General features: G+C 41.8%; 1 protein-coding gene across 1 annotated transcript in view; it reads left to right on the top strand.

Moving 5' to 3' along the window:
- LOC107122994 (paired box protein Pax-5) overlaps positions 1-12,893 on the top strand; it is a 299,963-nt gene that overhangs the window by 211,307 nt on the left and 75,763 nt on the right. Inside the window, exon 8 of the mRNA XM_015426146.1 lies at positions 6,237-6,338. Within this exon, the coding sequence (XP_015281632.1) occupies positions 6,237-6,338 (102 nt within the window). The remainder of the gene's footprint in view (positions 1-6,236; positions 6,339-12,893) is intronic.

Genomic DNA, 12,893 nt, shown 5'->3' with positions numbered 1-12,893 from the left:
GAGAAGAAGGAAAATGTGTGGGATTGTTGTCACCTACTTAGACCTTCAAAAAAGACATTCAGTCAAGCCATCAGCAACATGGCAGGTAGTTACTAACAGCACATCCTGTGCAGGAAGGTCATTGCTGATTGGTTGTCTGATTTAAAGCCTATCCTTGCTGATTGCCTCTGAAACTATAGGTATGCCTGTATGGAATAATTTATAGTCATTATTTTTGTAATGCTCTGGAAGTCCTAGTATTAGAGCGCGTAGTCGCATAAACATAGCAAAGCAAATATCAGTTTGTCGGTTCATTAGAAGTCTATTCCATATAAAACCATTTTGCATCTGCAGCTTATTTTTTCTCTCTCCTGATTTCATTATGTCCAGGTTTAACAACTCTGGTTTCTTGCTACGCCTTGCTGTGCTAGATTAAAACACCCTTTAGTGGCTGGCATTTTCCTCTTATGAACTGTAACCATTGGCTAATCTTTGTATTTAAAAAAAACCAAGCAGTTGTCTAAAAGTGTACTATCTATGGATTAAGAACCAACACACATTTTCCGGGGGGGGGGGAGGGGAATGTGATTCAGTGCTGTTGGGACTGTAACGCTTGCAAATGAAGGAAAGGGAACCACAAATTCACACATGTAAAATTGCCTTTTACTGAGTCAGACTATTGGTCAAGGTGAATGTTGTCTGCTCCCACTAGCAGCAGTCTCTGGCAGAAGCCTTTCCAGGCCCATAGCTATGGTGGGGCCTCTCAGGGCCCGCCCCCCAACTTCCTGCCAAGGCCCCTGGCTTTCCATCCAGCCCCCCCACTCTCTGGGCTGCTTGGAGGACTCCCCGCTGCCGCCACAGCCCTTCCCCAAGCATGGCTTGCTTGAAAAGAAGGCGAAGCGTGAACAATCCTGGTGGCGTCCACACCCTCCAGCCCTTCCAGGGGTGGGGGCAAATTCCCCGCCTGCCAGGAGCTCTGCTGGCTGGCCATCTGGGTGTGTGCATCTTCCATCTGTACTGGCAGCAGAGGCCAGCTTTGTGGTGCTCGATTTCCAGGGTGTGTTGGCGCTTGTTCACCCCCTTGACCTGTTGCTGCACATCCTGCCGTCCCTCCGCAGCTGGCCAGCCGGAGCCTGGTGCGCCCTTCCCTCCAGCCCCCTTCCCCATCAGCAGATGGACTGCGGGGGTAGGGGTGGGGTGGGAGGCCTCCATTTACAGAGCACAACTGGTGAGCCCTGCCTGCTGAAGCCAAGAGGTGTGTGAAGACCAGCTGGGGCAGGGGCCAGCCAGCGTGCGTGAGTCGCAGGGTAGGGCAGGGGCGGGGCTGCTCACTCAGGGTATATATGTGTCTTTGAGTGTGTGCAGTGTGCCCCTGACTTATTTAAAGGCTCACCTGAATAAAAACTTCTGGCTACGGGGCTGGATCTTTCACATCACCTACTACAGGGGTCCTCAACCCTTTGGAGCCTGTGGGCACCTTCATGGTGGTGGTGAATGCAACCACAAAGGTGGTGGTGAATGCGACCACAAAGTGGCCACTGCAGGAGGCAGAGCCAACGACAAAAAGCTGCCACAAGAGGCAGAGTCAGCTACAGCATGTCAGGCAGTGTGGTCATGCAGAACTCTAACAGCAACTCTTCAGCATTTCAGGCAGAAGTCCTGTTTCACAGAATGCCTTTTGATGTGAACATATTATTAGCATTATTTTTTTTTTTGCATACACAGAGCTTTCCTGCATGACTGATGCTAGGATCTTTGTGCTGTGGTGGCACTGCTGCTGAATCAATTAAAAAAAATAAAATCTGATTAGCCAGTCAGATCTCCTATGGTCACAACTTAAAAAAATAAATAAATCTGCACTTCCAGTCAGATCCCCAATAGCCAATCAGAAGCCCTACTGAGCAAAAGCCCTACGTGACCCCTGCCCATTTTATACAAACAGTTGGCAGGTTCCAGGAAAGGTTTTATGATGCCCACAGGCACCATGTTGGGGAACCCGACTTGATCCTTTTTAAACAGCAGATGCTGAGGATTGAACCCCAGGACGTTCTGTACAGCAAGGAGGTGCTATATCTCTAAGCCATGGCTTGTCCCCATAAATTAAAAAAATATTTAGTTAATGTTTGTTTTTTCTCTTCCCACAGTTGGAGGCAATTAGCAGCTTAAACAAAACAAAATCATTACAATATTTAAAACATCCCAATATTACCCCTCCCACCAAAAGCATCCTTTCACATGTCAATGTGCGGGTTAAACTAGAGCCCATCTTCCAAACATGTCAGGTTTCTGTGATGAATGAACTTTGATGTGGAGGAGCATTGCTCATGTTGACTGTACTATGCTAACATGGAGCTTCTCTCCTGTGTTCTGAAATGGGACAATCCTAGGAAAGAGATACCATACGTTCTTTCTGAAAGTATAGATTGACCCTTGGCTAACATTGTTTCATATTAGGATTGCTAAATGGCCTGGAGACAAATGTCCTGTCCTTTTGGTAAAAGTAAAGGTAAAGGTTCCCTTGCTCGAAAGCCAGTCGAATCCGACTCTAGGGTTCAAAGCCAAAGAGCCAGCGCTGTCCGAAGACATTTCCATGGTCATGTGGCCGGCATGACTAAACACCAAGGTGCACGGAACGCTGTTACCTTCCCACTGAAGTGGTACCTATTTATCTATTTGCAATTTCTTGCTTTCGAACTGCTAGGTTGGCAGGAGCAGGAAATAGAGACGGGAGCTCACTCCGTCATGTGGCACACTCGGGTCTCGAACTGCTGAACTACCGACCTTCCACAGCCTGCAGTTCAGCATCTTAACCACTTGAGCTACCGCAGCTCCTGTCCTGTCCTTTTAATGGAGGCTTAATGGGGAGTTATTTACCAGGTGGTGTTATTTACTTCCATGCAATGAAAAGTTTGAGCATTTCCACACTTCAAGCCTCTATTAAAGCTACAGGACATTTTTTCCTCCAGGCCAGTTGGCAAGCATATTTCATATATGTAGACTAATGAACGGTCATTAAAAATTAGAACTCGTCATTTTTTGGACCCTATGCATAATAATGATATATAGAGTCCAGTGGCACCTTTAAGACCAACAAAGTTTTCTTCAAGGTATGAGCTTTTGTGTGCATGCACACTTTTTCAGATTTGTTCTACTGTTTCATACCAACACGGCTGACCACCTGGATCTATGCTATTATATCTTATAATTTGATAATATTTGCCAAAAGCCTCCGACAAATTTATTTTCTGTAGATTTTAACAGATCACAGCAGTGATCCTTAACTTTTACTCCACTACTGTCTACCAAGTATGCAACATTATTATCAAATGCCCTCTAAGCCACTAGTAGGGGGGAAAAACAACCAAAGAGGACAAAATGGAAGCAATCCTAATCGTGTACTTGGAAGTTAGTCCCATTTTATTCAGTAGGGCTTTCTCCTAGGAAAGTGTTCTTGGGATTGCAGACAAGAACAGCATTATAGACAAAGGGACTTTATTTATAGATGTATATTTATTATCTGTGTAAACAAGGGAGAAAACACATTCTCAGGAAGTGACATGTTTTATTTGAGCTTGATTGGCATTTTTTTGCAAACCCATTTCTCCCTTTGTGTTGCTATTACAGTGCCCCTCTGTTATTTTCTTTCTGGAAGCTCATCACAAGTACAATATGTGCTCCAGTTCAGGCTTAGGATTTTGTACATGTATGCCATCAAAAACTTGTATACATTTGCATAAAGGTTACAGTCATTTCCAGTATTTTTTCTTATTGGGGGGGGGGGTTGTGTAACAATTTTTGGAGGTCTTCTTACGTTCAGGGTTGCCTTCCTTTCAATAAATAATTACAGTATTTCGTTTCATGGATGGAAGGATATGGGGGGCCAGTAGTGAGGCAATATTCCTATCGGATTCCTCTTTGATGTGTGCCACTCTTTTGCAGTCCAGTCCTAAGAGTTTCACTCTTCTAAACCCATTAACTTCAATGGGTTTAGAAGTGTGTAACTTGGCTTGTGATTATACTGTTAATGGGCTGAAGGATGAACCTGGGTTTTTATGCGCAAATTGGATAATGAGTAACAACTCCTTTTCTCTCTGAAACCATTATAACTGATGAAAACGAACTTCTTAAATTTCCAAATGCCTCCCATTTGCTCCTAAAATTTCTGAATACCACCAAAGAGAAATAGAATGCCCAGGTGAGGGTGGTGGTGGGGGTTGGCTTTAAGAATCACAAATTTTAGAGTTTTTCCTTCTTTCCAGTCATAAAGTTGCTTGTTTTATTTACTTTGTGCTGCTTACATTTTGGTGACCTTCTCAGTCTTTATCCACTGAGTGTGTGCTGAGTTCAATATAGGTAATTCTCAACATGGCCTCATCTGTGGATACTTAAATCTGGAGATTGGGGCCATGAACAGACAAGACAGAAAAGCCCCAGGTTTGCAGAAAAAAATCTGAAATCTGAAAAAAGAAAAGAGAAAGAAGATATCAGGGAGGGTAGAATTCCTCAAAACTAAGAAAAGCATTATGTGTACATGTAAGAAAAGAATGCCCTCTGATGGCCATTGTGGGAGATGCTGTGGAAAATGAAGTGATCCCTGCTAGTCTTTGTGGGTCCTCACCAGTGTTCTCTCTAAGCTGAGTCAGTGTGAGCTAGCTCACAGTTTTTTAGCCTCCGGCTCACACACTTTTAGCTCAGGAAGGATGGCTCCAGAGCAAACTGATTTATGCAGCAGCCAAATTGCTCATTCACAACTTTAATGCCAGTAGCTCACAAAGTAGAATTTTTGCTCACAAGACTCAACAGCTTAGAGGGAACATTGGTCCCCACTTGTATTTCACTATTCAGTGAGTATCTCCATCATACCTCTATTTCAAATACAAATCTTCTCATCTCATGTTTCGCTGATTCTGCATAGTTCTAAAAGTTCTGAATCTGTGCCACTCCTTATTGATCCCTGAAATAGACTGACATGCACCCAAGATGGAGCATAGTCCATTTCTCTCACCACTGAGTGACTACAGAGGGTTCCACACAGTCATGGAGTGCTAGGTCAAAAGATGTCACTTCAGAATGCATTTGAATCCCAGAAGTTCTCTTCCTAGAAACAACACACTATTTAATAAGAATAAGTTTATTTATATGAAGAAACCTTTTTGGCAGTATTGAGAACTGCTGAAATTGTGTTATTATGAGTCATGATAAGCTTTAATTTTATTTTGTTCTTTCCTAGCAAATAAGCAATGACAGACCTTATAAAAATAGTAGGAGAATATATGCTCTGTGGGGTATGTGAGAAAAAGACCTTTGGAATCCCCTTAATTCCAACGATTCAAAAATTATTAGCCCATTTTTGTCCAGTAGCTTCTAAAATCTACAGTGTACTCTTCTGGGGTACCCCAACTAATATTCCATTGCATATATCTAAACCAAATTTAAGTTGGCCCACCCCAGCACCACTTTTCAAAGTCATGTTTGGTTTGGAGGACCTAACTTAACTAGAAAGTATGATTTGGATGTCAGCCTAGTCAAATTGTAAAGGAAGTTCTTGTTGAATGGGAATGGCAAACAAGCCAAGCAGGGCTGTGCTGTTACATTTTAATTTTCTACTCTTCTTACAGAACAGCCTGATTTAACCTCATTTTTAAATGTTGGAATCAATGTGATTTAAGAAAATGATGATTCCTGCAATCACAAATAAGCACCAGATAGCAGCCTGAACAGGTGGAACCACTCAGATATGATTTGGCCTCTGTTGGCCAAATGGAAAAATACCTGTTCTGTCATCTGTATGTCTTTTGTTGAAAACGAGTATCTACAAAATTTCCGCACATACTTATCTATCCTTGCAACGAAGTCTCAAATTCCCATCTACAGTTCTTGTGTATATTTGAAAAGAACTAATTACTAGAGCACTCTTCAGATTTTCTGCCTCTGAAATCCCCTTCCCCACCACCATTTGAAGTGCAATCAGTTTATTTGACAAATTGGGGAGACACCTTTGTGTTCAGAGTCCTGCTAACTGGCTTGTGATGCTTTGTGGCACTGTTCCATTGCTTATTATGTGGCAGCTTCTAAGGAAAAGGGAAATCTTTCTCATATCTGCCAAAGCCAAGGCTGGGGGGAAAAATCCCACTTTGGTATTCGCAGTACAGTTATGACAAATGCGTGGCCTGTGTTCTGAGTGTTAAGGGAAATGTAAAAACATGTCTAGTTGTTGCGAATGCTCACATGGTGATTTGTTGGTTTTGATTCTTCAGGTCGCGATTTGGCAAGCACAACCCTCCCTGGATACCCTCCGCACGTCCCCCCTGCTGGACAGGGCAGCTACTCTGCTCCAACGCTGACAGGAATGGTGCCTGGTGAGTTTTCATAAAAAGAATAAAAGAAAGCAGTCTTTTAGCAGCAAAGCCAAGTGCTTCCTTTTGTGTTCTGTCTTTATACCAGAGGCAGGCAGAGTGATGGCGACAAAAAGGAAGACGAGTTGTAAAACAGGGCAAATTAAACAGCTGCCTTTCTCCGCGCCTTATAATTTCATCTCCACCCACATTGATCCATAATCCGAATAAGCGGAAGAACTTGAGCACAAAGCTGAGGTAGCCTTGTTAAAAGTCAGTGGGAGACATAAATCCATGCACTTGGCTTACCCGGAATTGTGGATTGGGTTGTTAAAGAGAATATAATATTCAGTCAAAATATGCCGCTGGAAAAAAAGAGAAGTATTTAGCCCTGCCACACGGCTGTTAGATACACATGATAAAATGTACGTAAGGTTAATCTCAGACTTACCTCGCTCTCCTGAATTTTTGTCATGTGAATCATTTTAATTAACTTAGCCCATAAGCAGAATCTCATACTTTGAAATTATGCTGCTTAATATGGGGTGCCTGCAAATGATCTTTATCCAAGGCTTTTCACACATGAGATCTTAGCCATTTAATGTCTCCACTGAATCACCTAATGTTCCTCAACGTTCACCTTTGCTCTTGATTATATCTTCTCTAAGAGAAGTCAACCGTTACTTGGTTGTTTTCGAAGCAGCGGTGTCTTTTGCTGGGTGTGAGCATGGGAGGGATTGCGTGCCCTCTGCCATAGGCAGGGCATTCAAACACTTTTGCAGTTCTGGAGAGTTGGAAACATTATACAATGCTCCCTCTAAACTGCAGAGTCTTGTGAGCAAAAATTCCACTTTGTGAACTACTGGCATTAAAGCTGTGAGCGAGCGATTTGGCTACTGCATAAATTAGTTTGCTCTGGAGCCATCCTTCCTGAGCTAAGACAAAAATCTGTGAGCCGGAGGGAAACGGAAAACAGCTAAATTCCACAGAAATATAGAGGTTTCTTTTGCCACCACCACTGCCCCCACCTCCAGCTCCGAAGAACCACATTGGCTCACTGGGAAAAAGAATCAGGAAGGATCCCCTCTGGACTATTCCTCCAGCCAATGTAACAAAACCATTGTCAATATCAATCTGTTCATTCTTCATCTCTTTGCCAGCAGTTTTTTTTGCTCAGTCAGTGAATACATGATTGATTGATATGCCTTTCCAACCATTCATTTTTATCTGTAACTCCAGTAAAAAGTGTTATCTGAAAAATCAGAAGGTGCTCTCCCTCTCACACACACTCACAGAAATATACACAGTGCTTTCCCGCACATACCGTGGTCTATGCAGACTATAAAAAAGTCGCGGCTTCTTCTCAGTCTCTGTCACTGTATTAGGGATAGCTTCTGTTTCCTTTATATCATTACGTAGTACATAGGTGAATGGAAGGCAATGGCCACAATCCAATCTGCTGTTTTATGAGCACGTCAGGAATTCTGTTCTCTGAGTAGTTTTCGTGACATTTTTTAAAATGTGTAGTCTGCTTTGCCTGCCATGTGAATTGAATGGAATCTAGACAAAGTAGAGGTGCTGTTGGCCAACAATATAGCCAGCCAGGTACTGAGTTGTCAGTCTGTCTTAAATGGGGTTCCATTCTCTCTGAAAGACCAAGTATACAGTATTGTGGGGCATTATTAGATCCATGTCTAGGGAGATGCTCATATCTCATTGTGGCATGTGGCACTTTTAACAAACTTCAGTTGGGTTACTGGCCGCTCCCTTTCTGGAAAAGCAAAATCTGGCTGTGATTTTCCATGTTCCGGTCACATCCAGGTTAGATTGTTGGAGTGTAGTTTACTTAGGGCTTCCTTTGTTCAGAAATTTCAGATCTAGAATGTAGCTGTGAAATTGATGACTAGAACAGGTTACTGGGAACATACCTTACTAGTCTTGAAGACACTTTGATGGCTACATATGGATATATAAAGTTCTGAACTAACTGGGACAAGGGTATCTTAAGTACTCCCTGCCCCCTTATGAACCTACCCAACTGTTAAGATCCTCAGCTGAAACTCTGCTGTGTGTCCTCTTCATATTTGAAGTAAGGAGGCAAAGTATTCCCTGATTCTGGAATTCCCTCGCTGCATCTGCTCACTGTTATCTGTTCTGTTGAGTTCTAAACACCAGGAGAAGACATTCCTGTTTGCCCAGGATTTTTTGCAATAGGTATTTCATTCCTTTCCTCTCGATGGATTGTTTTAACATTCCTGGGCTGTAGCTTTAATGCTTGTTATGTTGCTGCGACCAGTTCTTGTTTACTACTCTAATTTTTTTGTGGATTTTATAGCTTGATGTTTTGTAAGCCGCCTTAAGAACTGTGTTTTGAAAACAGCATAGAAATGTTTCGGGAAAAAACAAGATGTCACAATCCATCTTTGAAACTCTCCTGAGTTTTAAAGGTGGTTGGGTATTTATCATGGTGGGCTGCCATGTAAATGTCTAGAAGCTCCACCAAGAGTCTGGAGTTAGTCACCTATTTCTTTGGAGAACCACCGATAATCCCTGTTCAAATGAAGAAGCCAGCCACATTGGTCAGTGAATTCCAGTTCTGCTGCCCATTGCCCCAATTGTTCTTGGAAAAATATCTTTTAAAGATACATTCAGAAGGTAAACTGGTTGGTCCACAGTACAACAGCTAGATTATAGTTTAGTAGAACCTTAGAGGCTGTACCTGATGAAGGGAACCTTGAGTCTTGAAAGCTTATACCCTCGGAAACTTGTTTGTCTCTAAGGTGTCACTGGACTTGGATCTAGCTATTTTGATATAGTAATTTTATGATCAGAGGACAGAGCTACAGAGAGAATAAAATTCTCCCTTTTATTTGTATTTTTCCAGTTTTAAGGACTGATTTGGATCCATTTGTTCTTTTGCTCACAGATGTTCTCCTTTCCCCCGATATAAGTCACTGAAAGATATGGCTTGCAGATATATGACATTAGTGTCATACAGGTGCCTTTGGCTGTGCCCTGGATATTCCATTGTTGTTGTGCTATAGTAGTCATTCTCAATAGGATCCTTTTGTCCACACAGAAAATCCAGTTGTGAATGATTGCTTTAGCACAACAATAATTGCTATAGCACAACAATATTGCACAATATCTAGTAATGCTGTGGATACTGTGTCCTTGAAATGGCACAAGAGTTGGCCATCTCAAGGACTGAATCTCGTGTGTGTATGTGCTCCTATGGTGCTGCTCAAATTGCTGTTATTTCAGGTAGTTTGCTGCCTGTAAGCATAAGTTTAAACATTCATTCATTATTTTTTTAAAAAAATAACCAACACACTTGAGATAAATTTCAGTTTGAATTTCACTGATTCAGGCTCTGTTGGGCTAATTTCTATACTTAATAGACTTTATGTATAAAACACATGCAGTGAGGTTTCCATGATTCCGCCAACTCTTCCTTTAATAACAGCCTTCTGTTGTAGAAATATGAAGGTTATGTGCAATTCTTTCCCAGCTCTCCTCATTTAAAGCTAGGCATTGCTAACTAGCATCCAAAATAACTTCTTGATTGCTAACTAGCATCCAAAATAACCTCTCTTGTCTCTTATCATTTAGAGGGCCAGTTTCAGAAGCCTCTTATGAATTCATGCAGTCTTTTATGATTTGGCTCTGAAATAGCCGACAGATCAGCTTTATTACATGGACATCAGTGTTTGTACTCTGATATGACTGGATAATTTTGTCCTGATGTTTATACAAGGAGAGTTTATTCCACCAATTTTCAGAGACCCACTTCTAGACGTATCGATCTCCTGTAATAATTTTCAAAGGATATGCAAAAAAAAGGAGAGAAGAAAAAGTGGTTATGATACATCCTTTATTAATTAGCCTGCAATTGTAAAATTCTGAAGTTATTAACTCACATAGAGAGAAAGGAATGGAAACTAAGAAATTAGTGAGTCGTGAGGAATTTTTTCTTTCATATTTTTACTTTGCATTGTTATACAAAGTGTTACTGTCGATACATGTAGATAAATTATAATTTATTGATGAGTATTGTCTTTTCACAATGTATGTGCAATGTAGTTTGTGTCAGGCATCAGAATCGAAAGACTGCTGGATTAGTAGTGGGAAGCATTAAACTGAATTGCCACCAGGAGGTGGTTTGGAATATAACTAGAAATTGGTGTGGGAGAAAAAAATGGCCTCCATAGTGATGCTCTAGGAATTTCCCCATGTCTCTGTGGTCTTTACCATGTCTCTGTGGTCTTTACCATGGAGGGGAAATTCCTAGAGCATTACCCAGAAGTGATGTCATATCCTCCCGAAACTCCATCCTCCTCAGGCACCACTCTCAGAATCTCTTGGCATTTGTCAAGGAACTGCTGGCAACCCTAAATATAACTTGCTGGTTTAGACAAATAGTCATCACTGATGTGTCAGGGATCAGAATCGAAAGACTGCTGGATTAGTAGTGGGAAGCATTAAACTGAATTGCCACCAGGAGGTGGTTTGGAATATAACTAGAAATTGGTGTGGGAGAAAAAAATGGCCTCCATAGTGATGCTCTAGGAATTTCCCCATGTCTCTGTGGTCTTTACCATGTCTCTGTGGTCTTTACCACGGAGGGGAAATTCCTAGAGCATTACCCAGAAGTGATGTCATATCCTCCCGAAACTCCATCCTCCTCAGACTCTCAGAATCTCTTGGCATTTGTCAAGGAACTGCTGGCAACCCTAAATATAACTTGCTGGTTTAGACAAATAGTCATCACTGAACTGATGCACATTATGAAGGGCTATAGTATTATTTATGGCTAATTGCTTGCATCATTTGTAAAACACAAGGAAATCTTACTTATGGTTATGGTACACACTGGGAAGTAATATTTAAAAGGTCTTTACTAAATGCACAATACTTGGTGAGTGCAGCAGTTTGCATCCCAGTGCTGTACACTCTTGGCAATGGTGGTGGCGTATAGCCACTACATATGCAAAGAGATGCACTTGTGATGAGGAACGTTTAAATGGTACTCTCCTCAAATGTACCATCATCACAAGTTTCCCTATAACGTATGTGAAGATAATGCCTAAATTGGCTCTTGTAGCCATACCATCAGGAAATGATATCCAATGTGACTCAATAAACACTGTGCTTCTATTAATAATAATAAGTACATTTTTATCCCTTCCTTCCTCCCTCCAATGAGTTCAGGGTGGTAACTGATGCACATTATGAAGGGCTATAGTACTCTTTATGGCTAATGAGATTATATATTGCTTGCATCATTTGCACAACACAAGGAAATTTTACTTATGGCTATGGTACACACTGGGAAGTAATATTTAAAAGGTCTTTACTAAATGCACAATACTTGGTGAGTGCAGCAGTTTGCATCCCAGTGCTGTACACTCTTGGCAATGGTGGTGGCATATAGCCACTACATACGCAAAGAGATGCACTTGTGATGAGGAATGTTTAAATGGTACTCTCCTCAAATGTACCATCATCACAAGTTTCCCTATAACGTATGTGAAGATAATGCCTAAATTGGCTCTTGTAGCCATACCATCAGGAAATGATATCCAATGTGACTCAATAAACACTGTGCTTCTATTAATAATAATAAGTACATTTTTATCCCTTCCTTCCTCCCTCCAATGAGTTCAGGGTGGTGAATGTTGTTTTCAGTTTGGCCATTTTATCCTCATAACAGCCCTGTGAGGCAGGTTAAGCTGAGAGAGAGTGACTGAGGCAAGGTCATCCTGTGAGCTCCATGGTCAAACGGATATTTGAAACTGGGTCTCCCAGATTCTAGTCTTTAATCAATACTCTCTCAGTAATGGCTCTCAGTTTAGAATGATATACCTGAATCCATACATGAAACCCTTGATGATTAAGCAACCTAAAGTACTAGACATGAGTTTCACGAAGAAGAAGATGAAGAGATTGGATTTATACCCCACCCTTCACTCGGGGTCTCAGAGTGGCTTCCAATCTCCTTCCCCTTCTTCTCCCTGCAACAGATACCCTGTGAGGCAGGTGGGGCTGAGAGAGCTCTTTCCAGGACTGCTCTTGAGAGGACAGCTCTGAGAGAACTTGTGACTGATCCAAGGTCATACCAGCAGCCGCATGTGAAGGAGTGGGGAATCAAACCCCAGTTCTCTCAGATGAGAGTCCGTGCTCTTAACCACTACACCAAACTGGCTCTCAGATTTAAACCATATTGCTAGTGTAAATATATTTGCAGGGACTAAAGTATATGTTTTCATATCCGATTGTAGGAGGTGGAAGGTAGAAGTGTATCTATGGTGGAGTTATAAGAACATTTTTTTCTCTGCGCATTTATTTGCTGGGACTTAATGGGCAGATAGCATCATACCTTTCAGAAAGCTTTATTTCACACTCAGGATTTAAGGCCCGGTTTATATGTTATATGTTGTGGTTAGGAGGGAAGGCAGCATGTTATAGCCCAATATCATCAGTTCTCAGAAGCTAAGCAGATGGGTGGGAGACCACCAAGGAAAGTTCTGCAGAGGAAGGCAATGGGAAACCTCCTCGGCTTCTCACTTGCCTTGAAAG

This window comes from Gekko japonicus, unplaced genomic scaffold (assembly GCF_001447785.1).
Source record: "Gekko japonicus isolate JY-2015 unplaced genomic scaffold, Gekko_japonicus_V1.1 scaffold205, whole genome shotgun sequence".
Classification (NCBI taxonomy): Eukaryota; Metazoa; Chordata; class Lepidosauria; order Squamata; family Gekkonidae; genus Gekko; species Gekko japonicus.
This window is presented reverse-complemented; position numbering and strand designations above follow the sequence as displayed.